Here is a 24,152-nt window from a genome sequence, read left to right on the forward strand (position 1 = left end):
CAGTGAATCCATTAATTACAAGAAACAAGCAGATTCATTGATGATGATTTTAATCATCAGCCCTCATCATGTCTGGATTTCCCTGGTAGCTGAAAACTGGCAGAAGATTCTTTGCTGCTTTTCTTCCTCCCATTACTGTGCTGTTTTTTCCTGGTGCATTTATGGCATCCTTGATTAGTAGAAAGGTTTGGCAAATCAAGTTGGCATCATTTTCCAGAATCTGGGTCAGTTTGTGTGAGTTGTGCTCTTAATCTTGTGAGAACCAGTTTGAGTCTCCCTTGGAACGAGGACATTTTTGTGTAGCGAGGTCATTTTGACTTTAGCTCCAGGCAAAAAAGACATTATGGAACGAATGATGTCAATAAGACATCGTCATGTGTGTTTGTGCGTCTGAGACTGTAAGCAATGTGTTAGAAATGTTCTCACACATAAAGCTGGGAGTACTCCCAACACAGTCCAGACATGAGGCATTGGTGCCGGGCTCGCCTCCTGCAGTCTAACCCCCCAGATAAGACCCAGATAGCAGGAACCCTCCGAGGCCTGTGATTTGTCTTGTTATGCTGACACACACAATATCAACGCCACAGCAATGACAGTGTGCCAGTGTCTAGTCTCAAGTGGTTCCAGAGTGATATAGTCTTGTTGACTTTCATGGTTATCTGGTGCATGGTTTGGCTCAGCTGAAATCTGGAAAACATCTAATGATTTTAGTTGTTTTAAAGAGGTTTATTTTGGCAGCTTGTGTTGGGTTTGATCATACATAAGCTATTGTTCTACATGCTAGGCTCTTGAAAGGCGTTGGTCAAGACAGTCATGGTCCCCAGAGATTAAATCCTGAAATGCTTTTTTTTTTGTTACACATATATGTCGATGTTTGCTAATTTCTGGTTGGAAGAAGGTGTTATTTTGTTTTATTTTGCCCATCCTTTTCAGCTCTTGTGGAAGGTGCAGTAAGAAGTTAACTTAACGAGTAGTAAACTTAACATATTTCACTATAATTGAAGAAATAAAGAGTTTTTATTTATTGTATAGTTTATATAGTAAGTTGACTTACAGCAACTTGTATAGCTTTGTCTATCTCATCCTTTCTTTCTTTCTTCCTATTCTTTATCCAGCTGTTGCCAAAGATCTTTCATCCTCAGCTTTACGTTGAGTTTAACGCTAACGTAGTGTGCTGATGGCTAATATGCTAAACTTAAGCTAATGTTAGCATTCAGCTCAAAACACAGTTGAGTTCAGGTTCAACCGACGACAAGCTGAGCCTGTTAGGCCGAGGATGAGATGTTCTAAAATGGTCACCATACAGAGGATAAAGCTTTTTAACAGTCAGGACAAACTCTTACATTTTGACACTGGAATAAAACACAAAATCTTTGTAATTTTTAAAAACCTCTAGTTTTGGAAAATGTCAAAATCTGCCACTGTGTTTGATGCAAAACAATTGGTATTGTCATTAGTCCATGCAGACTGCTCAAGCCCTAGGTTCCTGGCTCTGTTTGGCTTTTTGCACTTGAAGCTATTTGTATCAAAGATTGTATTTAGAGTCGGTGAATGAATCCCTGCTGCTCTGCAGATAAAGCTTCTACACATGTACTTCAGCTAAGTGTTAAAACAGCTTGCACACGTTGTTAGCATTCCAGCAGATAGTTGCTACGCTTTGGCTTGCAGCAGCAAAGATGGGATGCACCAGTTTCACTCATGAAGGCTACGGCAACTGAGGTTCAAATATGCAAATGTTTTTATCTTTAAGTGTTTTGGGAATCTCACCAGAGAGCCAGAATGATGGGAAGTAGCCAAAAAAAACATTAAGCAAAGCATTTAAACAAGCAGGGCATCAGTGGAAGAAGAGTGTTATTACTCGTACTCTTTAAATTGTATTTCCAATTCCTTTTAAAGGATTAAAATAAAAGAAAGTGTGAGTTATACAAAGTTAGGGGCAATATTGAAAGTAAAATATAAAAAAACTAAATATAAGCACAACAGCAGAAAATAACAGGGTTTTAAGCCTGTTCTCAGAAATCATAAGTTGAAACCAATGCCTTTTTTAAAAAGAAATCATTTACTAATGCTTTATAGTTGCCAGGTTAGGACTGTTATTTATCCTCCTTCAGTGCACCTGTTTTGTTATTTTAGCTCTTTAATTCATCAGGAAGTTTCCTCCAAAGTGATATTTTTAATGATTAACATTTAAAACTGCATACACCCCTCTCCCTTAATCAACATTGAGACAAACCACCAGATTTGTCACTCCTGTTATTATTATTTGTCTTATCTTGTCTTATATTTGTTTGTATTTATGTATGTATTGTATGTATTTATTTACATTTTCACAATATTAAATATATTAAAAGTATAAAACAATATTAAAAGTATACTGAATTAGCTATTAGCAGTTCCTGTTTGCAATGTACCCAATGTGCATGACAACTATCACTGGATTACTTTGATTATGAAGAAACTTATGCGGAGCATTCTTCCATGCAGATTTCTGGATGTTTGCGATGGAGAAGAATGATTTTTAACACAACTTGCAGCAATTGGGCACCAAGGGTTTTAAAGTACAGCAGCAGATAAAGAGGTTTTTCAGTACATTTTGTCAGACTGTCAGATAAATTGTCAGATAGCTCTTAAGACTTTATTACTGGTTATCAGGTTATGATGGGGCACATGTTTGTAATTTGTGATAGTCTAGTGGCGGATAAAAGTTTACAACTTCAATCCAAATCAAACAAATGAGTCATTCAGTTTATTGTGACTAAATAAATTCATGTAGTGTTTGCACGATGTGAAGTTGTATCATCAGCAAAAGTACACACACATGAGTCCAGGGCAAGGTACACACATACTAATACACACACTCAAGGGAGATGACCCTTGGGCCTGTGTTGGTTTGAATATGTGTGTGTGAGGCCTTTTTTTCTCCACTGTACTCTAACATCTGGTTTTGGCTTTTCAGTGGAGGGAGGTGTTATGCCTATATCATTAAACTTTCCTCTACTCCTACCTCTGAGGTTTAAACCTCTGGTCATTACGGGTTAAAACAGACACACACATCTTCCTTTACAGAAGTCACAGACCTGAGAGGACATTCCTTCTACCCTTTTCCTCCTCCCAGACCGTTAATTTAACTGCTAACAACACAGCACAGCTGTCGAGGCTTTTATTGTCAAGCCTTATGGCTCGCACGGTAAATAGTTTTTTAGGAAACAGGACTATTGGTGAGTTTACTTGCCAGGTAATAAGAACACAAAGTCAAGTATTTTATTGCTACTCCATATAAACAATGTTAGCATACAAGTCAAATCTTGTGGTAAAAGAATATAATTCAAAATGTCATAAAAATGGATACCAATGGTTTTGTAAAATCCAAATTGTGTGATTGCTTCCTAATAGAGTTTATAAAGCTTTCAGTATCCACGCCCGTATGAAATTTGATTATACAGTCCAGCTCTTTGGTTAAGACTTAAATATCTCGACCACTACTGGATGGATCGCCCTAAAATTTTGTACATATATTCATGGTCCAAGAGGATGAATCCTGCTGACTTTAATGATCCCTTTAGTTTTCCTGTAGCGCCAACATGACTTTCACATTTGTGGTTTTGAGTAAAATGTCTCTGCAACCGTTGGATGGATTTCCATGACATTTGGTTCAGAAATTCACATTCCCATCAGGATGATTTGTTAAAACGCTGGTGAGCCTTTTCTGTATGTATGTATTTGTTCAATACTTTAGCTTATAACCCATACATGCAAAACTACATTCCTGTCAGCCTTAAATGTACTTTATTGTTAATGAACAAATACTAGCATGCTAACATCCTAATGAATGATATTGTAGATGGTAAGCATTACACCAGCTAATCATCAGCATGTTAGTATTAGCATTTAGCTCAAAGGACTGTGTATGTACTACCCCTCACAGCCTGCCTGTCGAGTCTGTCTTGTTTTATCCTAATATGCCCAATGTCACCTATTTGCAGCTCAAACTCGGCTAATATGTCTTTACTCACAGCTATGTTTCTGTTCAACAGACTTTTCTGACCTAGTTTGGAGTCTTGCCTTTATGTCTGGTTTGATTAAGATCAGACACATTAAAAGTATAGCTGAAAGGCTTGTCTCTCCTTGGTTGACACAGGATTTATGCTTGCAACACTGATGTTTCACTAGAACTCGAGAGATAATCACTCTGCATTTCCTCCTCCGTCTACAGTCTTCATTGTGACTTCATTAAAAGATTACAATCTGCACTTTCAGCCATGTTCTTTCTCCGCTTCGTTTAAATCTGTTATATGGGTGAAACGTTATTCAACAAAATATGAGAATAGCTTCTTTGTTATCACGACTGCTCCTTGAGAGAAGTTTGTGACCTACAGATTCTTGCCCTGCTTCCAGTTTAAAATCCCAGTTTTCCAATTTAGGCTTCATCTCTAGAGGTTCTGTTTCCCAGCTGGAGAGAGTCAAGTTACAGTTAGCCCTAAATAACACCTCTCTGTTGGGCTGCAAAGACAAAGAGGTTTCTGTTGTGTGTGATGAGTTACACCCTGCCAGTTACCGACCATGCAGCCCAGTCTGCTGCCCTGCATCACATTTTATTTCTTCCACACACACTTAAACACAACCACAACCACTCACTCCTACTGCTAAAAGAAATGACAGGGAGCGTATAAATCCACACTATGTGTCTTTGCTGTGGTTCTGTTTTCATTCAGGCGGAGTCGGACCTCTCCCATTTCCTTTTCTTAAACAAGATGAGGCTTTATTCCTTTCTGCTGCCTCATGTTGGGTGGATTATTTGTTTATTTGTGTTCAGATGTAAGCTTTTAAATGCGTTTAGAGCTCTTCTGCTGTGTTGCAAAGCAGAGAGTAGCAGGATTGAGCCACAGAGAGAAAAAGGGGGCTGTCAAAGGTCATATAAACCCGGATTTTAACCCACAAAATATGGCTTAGCTTTTCTTAAATATGGGTTCTGTATGTAATTACTCCTCCCTGAAAACTACACCCTCTTTTTCTTTTACCATCATGATGCTTTCTTTTCTTTTTGAGCAGAAACCTAATCTGAATCACTCTCATTTTCTTACTTCTTCTTAGGTCCGATCATTTAAGAACTTGCCAGAATTGTACAAAATATCCAGATAATCTGTGCAGGGAGCAGCGAATACTAAAACATTTGGTTAACCTAATAAATATACGTTTTTATCACTGTGTCATGTATACAACCATTACAAGACACCATCATAGCTAGAAGAACGTACATTTTCAAACCTCAAAATGTCCAAAAATAAACAAAACTAGTTTGAGTATTTGATCAGATTTTCTGAAATGGATAGTATAATTATGAGTATTATTAAAATTTTAACCATCTGTAGGCGACACCAGAATATTTTAGTTATGTTGAGCCATTTCATGGAACCTGCAAATGTTAGCATGTCCAGCTAACTAGCATAGTGCCTACAGTAGTGACCCAGTGGTACTTCCAAGACGAATACTACTACTACTACTACGTCTTCTTAATGGCAAAATGTAACCGGGCGGCCATCATTTAACTGCTATTGTCACCCTCCGAAATATCTGCCGGCTTGTTTGCTCGTGTTACACTCATAGTGCACAGCGTTTTTTCCATACTTGTCTGTGTGCACTCAAAATAGAAGGTGTAAGGACAGAAAGGTGAGACACAACATCTGTCTGATATCAAGGACCCATTGTTTTAAAAAAAAAAATCTGAATTGCGTTATACTGAATATACAAGAACAGAAAGCTTAACAGACGTCGCAACCTCCATGTTTGCAACGGCAACTGAGCAGTTTAGCTAACGGTCAAACTGACACTCTTAAGTCATATGACATATACAATACGGATATCGGCTATGGACTCAAATAGCTGATATCTTGGATCTGATATTTTGTATCTGAAGAATACCAGATGTTAACTGTGCAGGTTTGCTTTTAGATAAGCGAGATGCAACATATGATTCAAGGCCATACTTACGTTTGTTATGCAAAAATGTCCTTATTTTAAATTTAAGAACATTTTCACACCATTTTTCTTCAAACGTGAACGTTCACTTTACATTTTTAACATTTTTCCTGGAGACATACAGAACAGCACTTATATGGTAACAAGCAGCAGCAGGTATTTTGTTCATTTGACCTGACATTATGATTACTATCATCATCACTGCAAAACCCATAACTGTCAGTGTGTGTGTGTGTGTGCTTTTAAGATCTGAAGACGTGTAAACTACTGTAAATATTTACCCATAATGTGATGTTTTTTGGCACGTGCACATTAACCCAACAGACACACACTTAAACATACATTCATATCATGACTTGTTCATGCTGATGAACTTATTCTAAATAATGGAAATGGATCCATTGGTGGATAAATGTGTAAATATTTGTCTTCCCCACCCCCTTGAATGAATTCACGGTATGCTGTCAGTGCATTACACACAAACGCAAGCTTCAAACCGGACCATTTAGGGCAGCGTATGGTGGCAGGAGTGTGCTGTGTGTTTATAGAGTGAAAAGGCCATGTCACTGTATGTGTGTGTGTGTGAAAGGAAAATGCTGGAAGTCTTCTTTCTATCAGGCTGTAAGTGAAGCCACATGCTTGGCGTTCGGCCGTCCAACCTCCTCCTGTTTCCGGCCGTCCTCCATCTTGATTTTGCTCTCTCTTTATCAATCCATCCATTTATCCATGTGTTTAACTTTTGTCATTCATCTCTTATCTAATGTTACGTAACAAAACAAAATTTATCTGTAGCTGTGGCTGTAGATTTTCTTTTCAACAGTTTAATATATGTAATCAATATATCACAATTCCATGTGTGCTTGATTTAAAATTCGTTGTCATTGGTTGAGCCCAGAGTGTTTCGACATGGTTAGTACTCCATTGGACACATTCGGCACAATCTGCCCGGCAGCAGAACTTCAGCACTTGAAGTCGCATCAGAAATATTTTCACGTTCTCTTGGGGGCGATGAGTTCGAGTTAGGACAGGACTGGAAACAGAGAAAAATGCACTGTTGCTGTAGACGTATGATATGAGACAAAAATGTATTTATGAGGTAGGCATGTAGGTCCAAACACAATATTGGGGCCTCTGTATGTCTGTATGACACTTTGTGTGATATGACTGTATATTGTGTTTTAGATTTTCATTGTGTGGAAATGCATGTGACAATATATTCCATGAAACAAGAGAATCTTGATCAGAAACTCTTGAATAAACATGAGCACAAACAGTAGTACACTATAATGAGGCACAAAGATGACCCAAATGTGTGTGATTTATACTATATTTACCAAAATGTATAATATACAGTATGCTGCATATTAGAGCTCAAAGTACGGAGGTTTATCAATGACAAAACTATCTAGCAAGCAGAAGATTTGAGATCATAGACTGGTAAACATAGGACAGACATGAAAAAATATTCTTTGTGTAATAAATAATAATAATATTCTGTCTTTTTTCAAAAACAGTAAACTTCACTTGGAAAATGGCCTTGATTAATTAAACCAGTAGTTCTCAAACTTTTCTCTAAACTGCCACAAATTGGTCCACAGACCCCAGTTTGATAAGATTTTGTCCCTGGGTTGCCCATCTGATAGGACTTTTGCTTTTAGATGTTATATTACAGAAAGTGGATGAAACCTATGACCAAAACAGTCATACATCCTGTCATTGTGTGAATTATGGATGAAATTATAGTGAAAATAAATTAATCCCCTTTTTGCTGTGGAACCCCTGGAGCCCCCTCAAGGACCCCTGGGTGTCCTCGGACCCCACTTTTAGAACCAATGAGTTAAACAACACAAGTTAATCAGTGTCTACAATGTGAGGATTTTCTGCTTTTCATCTTTATAAACTGAAATTTGGGGGGATTTGGACAAAACAAGACATTTGAAAACAAAGTGTGATGGATATTTTTCACTTTTTCCTAACCTTTGGTGGGCCAAACAGCTAATCGTGGAAAATCTCTGCAGATAAATGGATAATCGAAATACTTGTGATTTGCAGCTGTAGGGCAGATTCATTCTTGTTTTGTGGTGATGATTTGCTAAATGCAGTAATTAGAGGTCTCTACTAGTTTTGTGTTCAAAGTGTGCTTCACTCACAGGTGTATGTAGGTAAGATTGTAATCAGCACATCACCAGCAGGGCTTTGCTTTGTCTGCCTTTTGTTTACGTTAGTCACAACACCTGAACATGCAGGAAGATCAATGCACTCACTCACCTTGTGGAGAGATGCTAGAAAAAGATAGAGAGCAGAGAAATGCAGCAGTAAGAATGTGGTGAAGGAAAGGTGATGGTGTGGGAGAAGGATGAGGGTTTCTGTTTTGTAAACGTATCACCACGCCGAGAATCGCACAAATCGGAGGGGTGAGACTTTCAGTCTGTCTTCAGTGAAAAGACAATTTTACAAGTTTTTAATTGGCTGCTTTAGTGTCCCCTTGGGGAGGACCGAGAGAAAACTTCAAGGGAAGGTGGCAATAAATATATTTAACAGTCTCTAATTACAGGCAAGCAGTCATAGACTCAAACTGTGTGGCTTTGTATAATTATCTGTCTGCCTCCACCTGCATGTGGCTTCATCTCTCATGGGTTCAAATGTATATTTTATGCTTGTATTATTAAATATCAATACCAAATATATTTATAGTATTTTCTTCTTCCTTTGTGCAGCACTTCTCCGAGCTCCTAGACGACCTCTCCCAGGATGCCTTGCTGGGCCAGCTTCTCAGCGACCCCTTCCTGTCCGGAGTGAGAGGTGGAGCGGATTCCATGGAGGGGGAGGACGGAGGCGACCTGTCCCCGTCTTCCCCTCTTCCCCCGCACATCAAGGCCGAGCACAGCTACTCGCTCTGCGGCGACAGCCGGCCACAGTCGCCGCTGTCGCACCTGACCGGAGAACAAGGCAGTGAAGCAGGTGAGACACAGACTGTCACTTTAAAGTAACATTATGGCACATTTAAAAGAAGATATAACACAATATAAGTCCAACAAATGAAAAGTTTAGTTCAAGAGGAATAAAACGCACCCTTGCTTAGTTCAAATACACTCATGGGTTTTGCAACTACGACCTCAGTTGATCTGGTATGACTACAAACTTATGGCGATAATCTGAACTTATATTAGATAGATATTCTGTGTAACCGACAGTTTGCTGATGTTTTTTTTCCTACCTGTGTTATTGTTGCACTACATTTTAGCATATAAGCAGGTAGATAGAATAGTTTTCTAATACAAATAAAACGTTAAGTAAAGTAAAGACACTGTACTTCAGCAGGAGATATGTTAGTTGTTTCCTGCTTGTGGCCCTTTTCAGGTCACAAAATACAGCAGCTGACTCATGGGCAATTAGGAGTTGTATGTAATTGATTCATTAAGGGTTTATAATTTATCTTCAAATCTAATGCTTTATAAATCTGCATTAAGTCATTAGTTAGAGCAACATTTCAGTTGGGCTTGATTATTTCTTCCTCCAGCAGACTTATTAAGTCGGCTATAAATGTTATTAAAGCTGTTCAAATGTTATGAAATCATTAATATAGGGTTCTCATGTGACAAGCGTGCAGTTGTATTTATTTTTAAGTTGTTAATAAATTGATTTAGCCTTTCCAGAAGTGGTCAAACTGCCCATTTGAGGGGTTTACTGAGACAGACAAGTTATAATGCAACTACAGACTTGACTGGCCCCTTTTTATTTAATTACATTTATATCTGTATTATTAAATAATTGTATCATGCTGGAGGAGGAGACACACCAGCCAAAGGGATTTTTCACAACTTCAAAACTCAATTAATTGTATTATTGGAGTATTACTGATCTATAAGGCATTAATACATCATTTATTAACCATTAATTAAGCAACTAGTTACAACATAAAAACCATTTCTAAGATATGCATTATTATTATTACTATAATTATATTGCATTATTACATGCATTTTCACTTGTACATTTGTTTAGCTTTATTTAAACATTATTTCTCTTCATATTTTCAGTGTATTGCTACTGTTTGCATCTGTTTCGGGATATATTTTATGTTTCATTGTACTGTTATTTACTGTGTCAATAAAGCTGAATCTAATGTAATCTAAATATAAGGAAGTGTGACCCAAGATTTTCTAAAACGATAGAGTCAACTAAGTCCTTGCACACCTTTAAAGTCCCAATGGCAGGTGCACAGGACTGAAAAATACGTAAACAGAGAAGGAATGGGGCCAATTAATTTAATAATGATTGCAGGATTTTTTACTTCTTCTCAGTTAAAAAAATGCTGATTTATAAATAGTCATTGGTACAAGAGGATCAAAACATAAACTATAGAACATGAGTCCTTCAGACTGGAGAGGTGTATTTCAGATGGTGAAATGTTTAAAAAGGAGTCAATTTAAAATCATCAGTTCATGTCGCCTCTTCTGCAACAGAGTCCGATGGGGATTCAGCTGATTGGCCTATGGAGCAGGAGGAGGCCATTGACAGCATCCTGTGTGAGACTCCTTCCCTCCTCCCCACCCTGTCCCTCTCTCTGGCCTCAGGGCCCCAAGCACCTGGGCCCCAAGCACCTGAGGTCCCTGTTGTGGCCCCTGCTGCTACCGCGACCCCAACTCAGACCACAGTCAACAGCCACAACCAGGCCAAAGGCATCAAGGTGGGGGGACTACTAATGATGGGTGTTGTTGCTGTTCGTTACCTTGTCTTCTGTCTCTTGTTATATTTCCTGTCACTGTTTCTCTACAGATAAAAGAGGAGAATATCATCCCCCAGATAAAACTGGAACCTCATGAAGTGGATCAGTTTCTCAATCTTTCACCCAAAGGTCAGAAATTTCCCTTACCTCCTCTTGCTTCACAGCTATCTGACGCTGCAACGACCCCTGCAGGCCATTTGTTCACATACCTCATTATGCCCTTAGACTGCAAAATGGCACGTGTTGATAAGATAACGATGCAGTGGTTTGTTTTTAATCGTAGTATCAATAATAAGGCTTGAAGAGGCAGAGGAGTATGTGGCCAGCTGCATGAAGCATCTTTAATCAGGAATTTCTTTATTTCTGCTTCTCTTGCGCTCGTTTTCTCTCGGGGTGAGACAAAATGAAGCAGAGCTAATCAGTTTAACCATGGTGCTTCAGGTCTGGAGTCGCTGCAGATGCCTCCCACTCCTCCCAGTTCCCACGGAAGCGACTCGGAGGGCAGCCAGAGTCCTGTCCACGCCCCGCCCAGCTTGTCCTGCCCCACTTCCCCCCAGCCCTCCTCCATCGCAGGCCAGCCTGAAGGTGTCACCTCGCGCTGCTTCCTGCCTCTCCAACTCCCCTCTGCTCACCGCTCCTCATGTAAGAATGACCCATAAACCGGCTTCATTTGTTTTAACTTAACTTTATTGTCATTGTACATGTACAACAAAATTGGATGCTATCCAATCAGTGCAACATCAGTCAAGTGCAAACAGGTATCTAAATATAAAAGAGCCTCTTAAAGTAGCTATAACAATATAAATATAATATAAATATAAAAAAAGAAAGAAGATTCCTAAAGGTAAGTAAAAACGCACGACATTCATCTCCATAATATTGCATTATTCAAGTAATGTTAAGTGCTGTCATGGCTTTTGGATAAAAAATGTTTTTCAATCTATTTATTCTTGTTTTATTAGTCCTAAAACGAGAGAGTGTCCGGGGTGGGATGGATCTTTTAATGTCTTTGTTTGGGGGAAGAAAAGAAGGAATACTGTACAATTTATGTTTTTGAGTAGGTAGGTTAGGTTATAGAGTGACATTGAGCTTTGTAATTCTCTTCTGCTACATAGCAGATAATATATGTACATTAATATAGAAGCAATTATAAAAATGGTAAACCGAAATAACAAAATATAATATATAATGACAATAACAATATTCAATGATCAGTGGAGCAGTGCTGAGGATGAATTAGAGTTGAAGAGTTTGATAGCTTGGGGGGGAAAGCTGCTCTGCAGTTTGGTGGTGTGGCAGCAGAAACTATATCTCTTCCCAGAAGGCAGCAGGGTGAACAGGCTGTGGCTGGGTGGGTGGGTCCATTAGTATCCTTTGAGCTCTGTGTAGGCACCTCACCTCACCCATATCACTGATGCTCAGGGGATGGGTACCAATGATCTTCTGAGCAGCTGCAGAGCCTTACAGTCCTGGGTTATAATATACAGCAGTGGTGATTTCTTTGAGCACAAGTTACCTGTTAAAATATAGAAATCCGGCTGTATGTACAACACACACAGAGTGCGCTCCATGTGCTCTATAAATATGGTTCAAATAAAAAATGATAATAACCAGTCTGCATTGTCACATGCTTGTATGACAAGAAATTTGGTGTCATTTCCTTCTGTTCTTGCTCCACAATCCAGGTGAGTTTCTTGTGAACTTCTTTTCAGTTTCTGTTTTTATCATATAAATACAGCAGCCTCCCCTTGAGTTTAGATTTCTGAAACTTGATACAGAACTTTTGTTCAGGATACGTCCACTTACTGTATTTGGAGTAATGAGAGAGACGTGTACTTTCACCAAATGACTGCCAATAATGAACCTTTTTTTCGCTGTTGTAATCCATCTTCTTGTCTCTTCAGTAGCTGGCTCCAGAAAACATTTTATAGGTCATAAATATTGAATTTCTCCTTTCTTGTATGTAGAAACTGCAGGGGTCGGGCCCGTTGATCCTGACTGAGGAGGAGCGTCGCACGCTAGTGGCTGAAGGTTACCCAGTTCCCACCAAGCTGCCGCTCACCAAAGCCGAGGAGAAGGCGCTAAAGAAGATCCGCAGGAAGATCAAAAATAAGGTATAAATTACTGTCAGACAGACACATCAGGCCAGTACATCACCATCCATAATATTTATCAAAAAACAATGATCAGTAAGTACCACAAATACGTTGTTTCAGTCAAGTGATTCATTTTGGAAATGCTGTTTGAAGAAGTGTAAGCTCTGATAAGAATAGGAGATGAAAAAAGGTGCTTAGTGTCTATACTTGCAAAAAAAAATGTAAATTCTATATACTGTTCACCAAATAACTGGGAGAGATGTTGACCATGTTCTTCTCTGTCTGTCTTAGATTTCAGCTCAGGAGAGTCGCAGGAAGAAGAAGGAGTACATGGACACCCTGGAGAAGAAGTAAGTCTTCCTGCCCTTCCTCATTCTTTCATCATATCAGAGAGACTGGGATATAAAAATGGCTGAATTACTCAATCTGCATATTGACTTTTGCTCGATTTTCTGATCATTTTATTCATTAATGTCTCATTTAGATTTACTGCAACTCCATTACTGATTTTTCTTTCATTGAACAAAATATATCATCTAATCATATCCTGTTTTATGAGCAAACGATGAACCAAAGATATTATTGTAATTAAGAATTATGTATTAAACATGCAAGTGTGTGCAGAGTAAAATCAGCAGATTGTAATGTGACAAAGGGAAACTTGGTCAAACTGCTAAACGGTAACTGAAAATATTGTAAGAAACAAATTAAAGAAACATATGTTAATCATCCAGTCATGCCAGATTGATATATGAAAACTAATCATTGTGTGAGAGCAGCCATCTCCAGTCAGTGACCCTGTAGTACCCCTTCTGACCACAGGGTGGAGACCTGCTCCAATGAAAACAACGAGCTACGCAGGAAAGTGGAAACTCTGGAGTGTACAAACAAGTAAGAACAATCACAGTCAATGTACAGCGCACACATATTATATACACATGTATTTAAGTACATATGTACACAAATATGTATTTTATTGGAGACATTCGAGTAAGAAAAGTTCAGGAAGTCTAACAATAAGACTGTTTAATAGCTAGAATATCTACTTTCCTACATAGCTGTATCATGTCAGCAAAACAGGTAATAATCAATACAAAAAAATTGTGTATTTCCTGATGAAACTAGGTCTATTTATCTTGTTTTCTCGCAGTAAATGGATGAAAAGCGCATACGGTTTGTAGGAAAACACCAGAAGTATTTATAGATTTCAGTCAGTCGTGACACAGATGAGTGAGCTACAGGAGTGGTGACAAGTTTGACTTGTGTCAAATGATTCAAGAAGCTGACGATCAAAACACCGGGAAATTAAGAAGGGGTTGATTCAGACCTAAAAACCTCCCTACCTGGATTCGAGCATGCCTTGACACAATTTTATATTACCCCCCTTTTTATTTTTACAATCCTTTAAAAGCATTTGTTTTTATCACACATTGCAGTGTAGCTGGGAGGAACAGCGAGGATGTGTCAGGAAACACTTTATTATTCACAAATGACGCTGAATCAAAAGCTTCCTGTAGATCTGTCCAGATGCAATTTTGCATCCGTGCATAATCATGAGGCTATTTTAATGTAAAATGCTCAAGCTGCTTTAACTAGACTGTGTTGTTTGCTCTCGTTATGCACGGATGAACTGTGTGATTGTGTGTGGGATGAACCCAGTGAGCGCAGTGTCGTATAGCCTGGAACACACAGCTGTTTTTGGGTCTTGTTTTCCACTCAGTGGTTAAAGTGGGCTTTATCGTCACTGTCTGAAAGTTAAATGAACCAGGTGTGTGTGTGTGTGTGTGTGTGTGTGTGTGTGTGTGTGTTTTGACACTGGTACACCTGGATAATGTGCATGTCTTGTTGGGAGACTTTAGCTGCCTGTTTAACGAAGCAAACAGCAGAACAAAACCTCTGCTGAATATCTGATGCATTTGTTCTTGCGTATACATGTCGCTTTGTTTCCATATTAATGGTTGTATGTGCAAAAGATGGTGGTGAAAGGTGATGGGAAATATTTTACTAAAAATAAAAGGTGTCAAAATTTTCTATTGCAAATCCTGCATTAAAATCCAGAAATGACTAGATGATGTTTCACACTGAAACTAAAATTATCATTTTAATGTTGTAACCGGACAGCACAGACCTACATTTAACTATTTTATGAGTTGTTTAATCTACGTGCACCACATTTGACAGGTTTTGTATATTAAAATAAAATCTACAACCAGTAATTAACCAGTAACCTTTTCCAGTGAGGTATAAATACCTAAAAACTGTAAGTAATGTACATGAGTAAATGTGCTCAGATACTTTTGACCAGTGGAGACGTCCACATTCAAAGCTCTAAAATGTTTTATTTTGCATCACCACACTTCTGAGAGCGACCAATAACAACTTTCAGATAGCTGAAGTAGAAGGATGAACAGCACAGGGTGGTGATGCAACATTCAATTGGATGTGATTTATTAGAAATAATAATAATGTTCATAATTACAGCGTCATTTAAGTGATTTCCAGAGAACGAAGAATACAGTGCAATAGGAAGACATAGGATAATATTAGAACAACGTAAAATGAGTAAAATAAACAATAAAGATAAGATAAAATAATCAAATAATCATAACAAGCCAGCAGATAAAAAATGTATTTCTTTTTAAAAAGAGTTGTTTCATGCTCTTTCAGTTGTCCAAGATCTAAGATCAAAGGAGCAATGTTTGGGGACCTTCTCTAGATTTCTGGTGCTCTTTAACATCAGCTTTTTACAGAGGGAAAAATGCCAAAAAAAGACACAAAATAAAGAAGAGATACTCCTTATTAATCTTAATTCATGTTTTCTGTTCCATTGTCTGCTTTTGCTGATAATAAGTGGTGTCTCACTTCTCAGAGTTCACAGTATCACAACCCCCCTAAACCCTAAATCAGTCCAACAGAGAGACACAGTACTTTCAGTGCTGTTCTCTCACTAGTTCTGTCTTTACTCGATATTTCTACTACTTACTAAAGAAATCTACATAAACACAAAAGGAACACATTTAATCATTTGAAACTTCTGTCATTCTAATTTCATATTATGACATTTTCAGCTCATGTGCATCTGTACAGGATATCAGCTCTGCGCGTGTCTGCTAGTGTGTATCTAACCTGTGTGTTTATGTGTGTGTGTGTGCTCCTCTACAGGTCCCTGTTACAGCAGCTGCAGTCTCTGCAGGCGGTGGTGGCAGGAAAAGTCCCCAAGTCCTGCAGGGTGGCTGGCACCCAGACATCATCATGTCTAATGGTACGTGTGTGTGTGTGTGTGTGTGTGTGTGTGTGTGTGTGTGTGTGTGCGTGTGCTAACAGGAGATTGTGGTGAGGAAACATTGATTAAAATATTGAATTGGAAACATCTGCTTCCATCATTTATTAGCATCTTAGCATTGATTCATAATTTATTTTCTCTCTCTCTCTCTCTCTCTCTCTCCCCCCCCACCCCCCGTAGGTGGTTGTGTTGTGTTTCGCTCTGTTTTTGGGTAGTTTCTACCCCAGCAGTTTAAATCCGTGCTCCAGCATCACTGCAACTGGCCTCGTCTCCAAACAGGTGGCTGTCAAAGAGTCCTATACAACCACAGGTAGTTACACCGACTCATACTCTGTATACTAACTATGCACATGTTGCTCTGCTGTCATACCCACAACATCAACAAGAACTTTTGTGTAGCACTTTTCTTAACAACAAAGGACAAGAGAGACAGTTATATTGTTAAAAAAAAAAAGTAAAACCAGATAAATGAGATAGCAAGGAAATTAAACAGGCAGGAACTGCAGAAGTAAATTAACTAGTAGCTAAATCTGCTACAATACAGCTCTTCTTCTTTATGTAGTTCTATAATAACCCACAGAGCATTGTTACCCAACATTAACAGTTGCACTTTGTGTGAAAGATGTATTGTGTAATTGTCACATTTAAGTTGACATTTTGAATGATATAGAAATACTTTTTAATTGAAACACAAATACATAAATGCATGAGAAAGGGTACCAAAGAGTTGCATATTATTCAAAGTCCACACACACACACACACACACAACGAGAGTCACTTTTATAGAGATTTCCGCTAAACTGACCTGCTGTTCCATAATTAATTATTTATTCCCGGCTATGAAACGGTGGCGGTCCATTATAACATTGCCAATAATCACATTCCACCTACAGCGCTGCAATAACAGCTACAGAGACTGATTACAAGAGTTGACCTTTTACTGCATCCTCTCTACTACCCCCCCCCCCCCCCCCCCCCCCCCCCCACACCACACACACACACACACACACACACACACACACACACACACACACACAAACAGACAGGCTGAACTGTTTTCAAAAGGCTAGGCAATAACATGTGGTGCTACAATGTGAAGTGTGTGTGGGATAGTGTGAATTTGTGTGTGGGCTCCCGTCCACGACTGGTGTCACTGGGTGTGTTCAGCCTGAAAACGTATTATCCTGTTTAAGATACAGGGAGCACAAAGTTGCAGTGTCTCTTAAAGGTTCAGTGTGTAATATTTAGGAGGATCTATTGACACTATGTTTTCAGTGGTAAATAAAGACCGTACATAATAAACCGTTTTTATTACCTTAGAATGAGCCATTTCTGCCTACATACCCTGCGGCTTCTCTTACGTTGCCAAGTTGCACCGCTACAGTAGCGCAAACGGACAAATGGCTCTACAGAACGCGTTTCATCACTACGTTGGATACGTATGAAGAAGAGGAGAAGTATTAGTAATAGCAGTAGTAGTCGAGTCGTTTATTAGAAGGAAGAAGATGAGTTTTTTGGACAAATGGAGCTTGTCGGCCACTGTAGCTTCTCCTGTGCGCTTGGAAAGGGAGGGGTGAGCAGTGACTGATTCATGAATTTTCATTCATTGAATTTTTTTTATTTCCTCCTAAAATGTTTATGGCAAAAAGAGGAATAAAGTGTACATGGGACATAAAGAAGTATACAGAACAGTTTACAATTATATAAGAATAAATAGAAAAAAGACACAAATAATAAAAACTTTATATAAGATAAAGATATAAAAAGTTGAAAGTTGAAAGTTTTCACAGCCTTTTTGTTGTTGGGTTTTCAAATGAAATTGCTCTGATAATGCTAATCCAACAAATCCTTGTAGTAGCGTCCGTTTTTTGAATCTCTTTCAGTGAAGTCGAGGAGTCTGTTATCAACCTTCGAAGAGGAGCAGCCACACCTCCTCGGTCTGGGCGGAGAATATCCAGAGCAATGGGAGGACACGCCAGCCGTTGTCATGGCAGCGTGGCGCCGCTCAGAGCAACAGAAACTGGTGGTGGAGCCCGACAGGGTGGAAACGCACCCACCTTTCAGGAGTACAAGCAATGATACACAGACATCAAAAAACCCGCTGCTGGACCTGCACAGGTAAACACACACAGACACAACAGAAGAAGAACTGGGTAGTTGGCATGAGCAGTGATAGCAACACAAAGAAAGAGCGCCACCTACAGAGACTCAACGCTCCGACTGGAACTGGACCCAAATCAGACTATTTTTTTATTTTGTCTTAAAAACTACAACGAATTGTTTTCAGTTATGATTTAGGATGTACGGTATATTTAGTCCTACATTTATCATTTCAGAATTCATGTAAACTCTGACAGATCCATCCATCCCCGGTGTCACAACTTCAGGCATCTAAGCCACCATTTTATTTAAAAAAAAACACAAAAAACAACATACTTTTTTTTTAGCATTACAATCTTTGTCAAGAATTTGTAGCTGGCCTCCACTGTACTCTGAAGAAAGACAGAAAATACTCCATGCATGATAGCAATTTAACAAAAATTCTCTTGGCACTTTAGGGCTTTCAGGGTCAACATAGCCTAATCTGGGGATGGGCAACACCAAAAAGTTGGTTTGATCTGATACCAAGTCAGGGATCAAAATCAGTACCAATACAGATACCAATAAGTTTTTATTATTAAAAGTGGAGAGAGCCCTGTCATGTCGGGAACCCACCTCTCATCTTTGTCTCTCAGGTCTCTGGAGCAGATGGCGAATGAGAGCAGTAGTAAAGTGATAGAGCTGGAGCGAACGGTCAACGAGACCTCCTGAGGTTCATGTCAACACCCCACTACCCCATCCCACCTCCCCATAAACCCCATCATGACCTTTGACCTTTCTCCCTCTGGAGCATGGTTCAGTGTCCTGGAGCTAAAAACCTCATACAGTAGTTCCCACTGCTGATTGTTTAAGGTCATTTTTTTTCCCTGCCATATCTGCTTTATCAGATACACTGTAATAGTAACAATGTATAATTATGATAATAATAATAACAAAAGGGCACTGGTTGCCCTAATTTCAAAAATAAAGTTGCACTGAGTACAGTACATTTTTATATAAATCAACGTATCAGTTGTATCTGTTGTCTTAATTGAAAGACTGTTTAAAAAAAATCACATTGTGATAAATTTAAATGGATAGTAAAAAATGCTACGTTGCATTTATTCCAGTGAAAAGTATATTAAAATATGACACGTGAGGCTTTTTACAGGACACTGACGGAGAACCAATGTATTTATAGAAATCCTTTTTTTTGCTCTTTGTAGTTGTATTTCTTTTAATATTAATTGTTTTTATTCTATTCTACATCACATTTTTATACTTTGCGTTCGTATTGTATTTTGTGTCTTTATTTTATTGTACTCTTTTATGTATTGTTATATATTTTCTTCATTTGACTTTACGTTTCAAACATAGCTTAGCTCAGGGTTCCTGCGCTCATTTGGAAAACTGTTAAACTCTATTTGTTAAAAGTTATATAGACTGGCAGCGAAAAAAAAAATTCTGTGTGGTTTTGATGAATCGTTTTCAAACGATTTCGTGAAGCTGAAAACTAGATGTCATATTCATCAACACACCCGTGAGCACCATGAGATGTTGAGTCATCTGCAGCTGCAGTAAACTCAAATCTATGAATACTGACTGAAATGTTTAAATCCAGTAAGAATGTTATCAAATTTGACATGTGGGGACCCTGTTAGCAATGCTTCAGACATTTTTTCCACCATATGATGGTCACTGAGTCAATATGAGATTTATTTTCTGCGAAACCGTTTTTGTTTTGGTCATTAAAAGCATCTTAAGGAGGCTACTTTTTTCACGTTGCTCTTACAGCTTTTGTTTGCAGCCAAGCAGCAAACTACAGCTCAAAATAACTGTTATGCATCCCATAATGTTGTCATTCCTTTAAGGAGTAATTTGACTTTTTAGGAAATATGCTTATTTGCTTTTTTGGCCGAGAGTTACATGAGAGGACCGATACTTTTCTCATATGGGTACTTTCAAAATTAAGTTACAGCTACAGAGGGAAATAAGCTAGCTTGGTAAAATAAATACCTACCAGCACCTCTAAAGCTCAGTAATGAACAAATAAGATAGATAAAGCATATTTGTTAATGAGCTGTAGAGGTGCTAGTAGACTTTAGACAGGACCAGGCTAGCTGTGTCCCCTGTTTCCAGTCTTTGTGCTAAGCTAAGCTAACCGCCTGCTGGCTGCAGCTCCATATTTAGCGTAGAGACATGAGAGTGGGATCGATCATCTCCTCTTAACTCTTGGCAAGAAAGCGAATAAGCATGTTTCCTCAAATGTCAAACTATGTCTTTTTCAAATGTGTTACGGAACCACAAATTCAACTTTCCTTTTTTGGCCTTAAATCCTACGATGCTTTCACTCAGTTCAGTCAGTTCTACTATCTCTCAGCATTTGCCAAAAAATTCTTCTCAGAAATGAAAGAAAGAATCTATTTTTGTAAATATGAGTTGTTAATAAATACGGAAGTCTAAATGTGTCTGGGATCTGCAGTTTATAAACCAATCTATAATTCATTTTGCGTCTAGCTTGGATGCTGCGTTGTTGATAAATAATGAATGTAAGATGCCTTTGCTTCACAGTTTGTTAATTTAAGATCATGGCTTTAAAAGTATTAGTTGTCCATTTCAAGTGTATTACAGATGGGTTTTAAAATTTCGAAACTTTATTGAAACGTATGTTACAGATCTCTTAAACCAGATGTGAGGCTAGTTCACTTTCTGTTCATCCATGTTGTAAATAGAAACACCCCATTTGTAAAAATAAATAAATAAAAAGCTTACTCTCATGTTGTAAAATCAACTGTAAAAAGTGAAGTTAGTTGAGCCCAGAAACGTAAGAAATTTTATTTTGTAACTGAGGAGGAATCAAACTGCCAACAGAAATGGATCCCATTCCGGTTAAGAGATTAGAAAACGGTCTCATTTTAAGCTTTGTAGATCAGTGGCTAGATCATCAAAGATTTATTGTTAAATCTATTGTTAAATCTATATGTTGTCAGGATGCACTGATGTTAGTCTTTGCTCCAAGGTAGCTGTAAAGGCTCACCAGGAGAGATCATATGTTTATGTTTTGACATTTTAATGGAAACTTCTCCTCTAGTTGAGACTGAAACTAGCAGCCAACGGAGTTCTTGCAAATCTTCATTTCCATGTTGCTCCTGTGTAAATCCACTCTGTCTGTCTCTTTGCTTTCATTCCAATGAATAAAGTATTTTCCTTAGTAAAAGCATATTATGTGTGAATGCGTGTGGTCTGTTCATAACATTTAAGAAAAACAAGCTGTTACAGTAGTTTTTTTTTAACTTGGGGATAATGTTCGGCCTCTCTTAACAAAAAGTAATGATACTTTGATGGTACTTGCTATGGGACAAATTATGTACCATGATGACAATCTTAACAACTATTGGATGGGTACAACCATAGACCGTATATAAAAAGGTACAGGCATTCTTAGTGTTGTAGTACTCAAGACTTAAGACCACTTTTTGATGGTCTTTGTCTCGTCTTGGACTCGACCGCATTTGTACTCGGTCTCGGACAGTGAGGACTCTGGATTTTATTTCAAGACCACGACTTTGGGAATATCAATAAATTGCTTTTGCATTGTCTGATTTATTTGTTAACATCCTAAACTTTGATTGGATGTAAAACGTATTGCTTCAAATGCAACCAATAACGACCAATAACCGTTACTCAAGTGTACAAATTTGAGGTACATGTACAAAAATCAGGCGATTAGTAATAATATAATAATGTTCGTTTTTGAAAAGAATGGTACAAAGTGCTTTCTCAAGACCAAAGAAAATAAAACACAGCAAACTAAATAAAATACAAGGTAAAAGTTATACAGGATACAAGAAGAATGTTATGAAATACAGCTAAAAGAAAAATAGATAATTAATTAACATCATCTAAAATCAGGAAAGGCTCTTCTATGAAATTAGGTTTTAAGAAGGGACTTAAAAGAGTTCACTAGATGAGCCCTAGATGACTTCCGAAAATGTCTTGTTTTGTCCACAACCATAAAGACATTCACTTTACTGTTCTGAAACCAGAAAATTTTCACATTTTAGAAGCTGAAATCAGATATTCTTTCTTCAAAAAATGACTCAAACCAGTTAATCGATTATCCCTACATTGCAGTAGATTAAACTACCCAACAGGATATAAAGGAGTTAAAATGATCTCAACCTTAAACATCTACAGCAGAAAAATGCAACATACACATAATAATGCAGCAATAATATAAATCCAGAAACCTCAGATGTAAAAGTGAAACACTGACAGGGAACATTTTGCTGTACTTTTTCTACTTTAAGTATATTTTTGCTGATATTTCTTACATCATTCTGTGAAAGCAGGACTTTTTTTCAGTGTGGTATTAGCACATTTACATAAGTTAAGAATCTGAATACTTATTCCACAGTTGCGTTTATCTCAGGGCACTGATGAGTTTAAGTTTTGCCTCAAAAAACCTCAAGACGTCATTACTCTCCAAAGCGCACACAAGCGCTTTGTCATGTTTTTCTTCATTTATTTAAAATCAAAGGTTTAAAAATGAATGGGGATGGGGGAGAATGGGGATTGTATCGTTTCTACTTTAAGTTCAAGCAAAATAACTGCAACACATGCCCAAAATATAATGTCTACTTCAGTGGATGATAAATAGTTGTTGTTAGCTTCAAAGCATTTCCTGTGCAGCTTTAAATTAAGTTAAGGCCAAACTCCATTAGGATAGAAAGGCGCCTCGTGGTTAACACACTGGCCTATAGAGGAACTTCTATGTCCCCCATCATGACAAGGATCTTAAAATAGGTCAGCATAAGCGTCTCATAATAAGTAGTGCGAATTGCTCCGACAGTCCCGAGACAATACACAGTCCCACAGCTTCACAACAGTCCAGTCTCATAGTAACACAGCAACAATGAATTCCTTTACTGCTCCAGTTATGGTGCATCGTGTTTGTCATAAAGTCGATGTTAACAACAGAACAGACTCTGTTGATTCTGTATGATGAAATATTAGTAACACAGTCGGTAAATAGATCCAGGAGCTGCAATCTGATTTCACTCTTTGATTCGGGGTTGCTGGAGTTTTCAGGCGCACACAGCTTGTTAATTATGAATGAAAAATCCTTTCATCAGAGCTGACAGAGAAAAGTTTCTGCATTATTTTCTGTGTGTTCTGGTGTGAGCCTCATCTCATCAATTTTAAAGATTACATTTTTGAATTGTGTTTTTTTTTTTGCTTGATCCTGTTGAAGCCCATTCCTGCAATTTCTCCTATTTATGCTAAATGAAGTCACAATTATGAGCCATTATGTCAAAATCATAAGATAAATTGTTGACATATAAAATGCCAAATGCCATATTATATAAATAAGAGATACTGAGTCAAAATATTTATTTAAGTAAAAATTATGAGATCTTAAGTCAAAATTGAAAGGTCTTTCTAATGTTTTAGTTTTTGTTCATCCCATTTACATACATGAGGTGGGCCAGAATATTAGAAACACCTGAATAAAATGTAGTCCATTATGAGACCTCCTTTAACTGTGACATCAATAATAAACATATAATTGAATTTATGTCCCTCAATGTCACATAAAATGCAACTTTATGAGCTTTGAAGTTACGGCAGAGCTGTTGTATTGGACTGCATTAGTTTGTACTGGTGTACCTAATAAAGTGACAATCTTATTTGCTACCACATATTTCTATTTTGTACTGACATTAAGTTTCTTTAACATCTGACCAAAAATGTTGTGACAATGAAAAAGACATGCAACTAAATTGAAGTTATGACAATATCATCACTAAATTGACTGCATGTTAGTCAGTAATCTCATGTACAGTCATGCAGTGTTGAAAGTAACTACACATATTTACTGAGGTACTTGTACGTTGGTTTAGTATTTCCATTTGTACTTCTATTCACACACTTCTACCACATTTCAAAGGGAAATATTGCACTTTTTACTCCCCTACAGGTATCTGT

At 37.9% G+C, this 24,152-nt stretch overlaps 1 protein-coding gene across 1 annotated transcript in view; it reads left to right on the forward strand.

Annotated features, from left to right (window-relative positions):
- The window catches only part of creb3l2 (cAMP responsive element binding protein 3-like 2), a 41,469-nt gene extending 20,528 nt beyond the window's left edge, over positions 1 to 20,941 (forward strand). Inside the window, 12 exon segments of the mRNA XM_038738758.1 lie at positions 8,694 to 8,937; positions 10,443 to 10,666; positions 10,756 to 10,834; positions 11,147 to 11,258; positions 11,260 to 11,347; positions 12,673 to 12,819; positions 13,093 to 13,151; positions 13,624 to 13,692; positions 15,964 to 16,063; positions 16,265 to 16,394; positions 17,969 to 18,203; positions 18,821 to 20,941. Coding sequence (XP_038594686.1) covers positions 8,694 to 8,937; positions 10,443 to 10,666; positions 10,756 to 10,834; positions 11,147 to 11,258; positions 11,260 to 11,347; positions 12,673 to 12,819; positions 13,093 to 13,151; positions 13,624 to 13,692; positions 15,964 to 16,063; positions 16,265 to 16,394; positions 17,969 to 18,203; positions 18,821 to 18,896 — 1,563 coding nt within the window. The 3' untranslated portion in view covers positions 18,897 to 20,941.
- Positions 20,942 to 24,152: the final 3,211 nt, after the last annotated feature.

Source organism: Micropterus salmoides, unplaced genomic scaffold (genome assembly GCF_014851395.1).
Source record: "Micropterus salmoides isolate LMB-PRFRI ecotype aquatic unplaced genomic scaffold, ASM1485139v1 Ms_hic_scaffold_23, whole genome shotgun sequence".
Classification (NCBI taxonomy): Eukaryota; Metazoa; Chordata; class Actinopteri; order Centrarchiformes; family Centrarchidae; genus Micropterus; species Micropterus salmoides.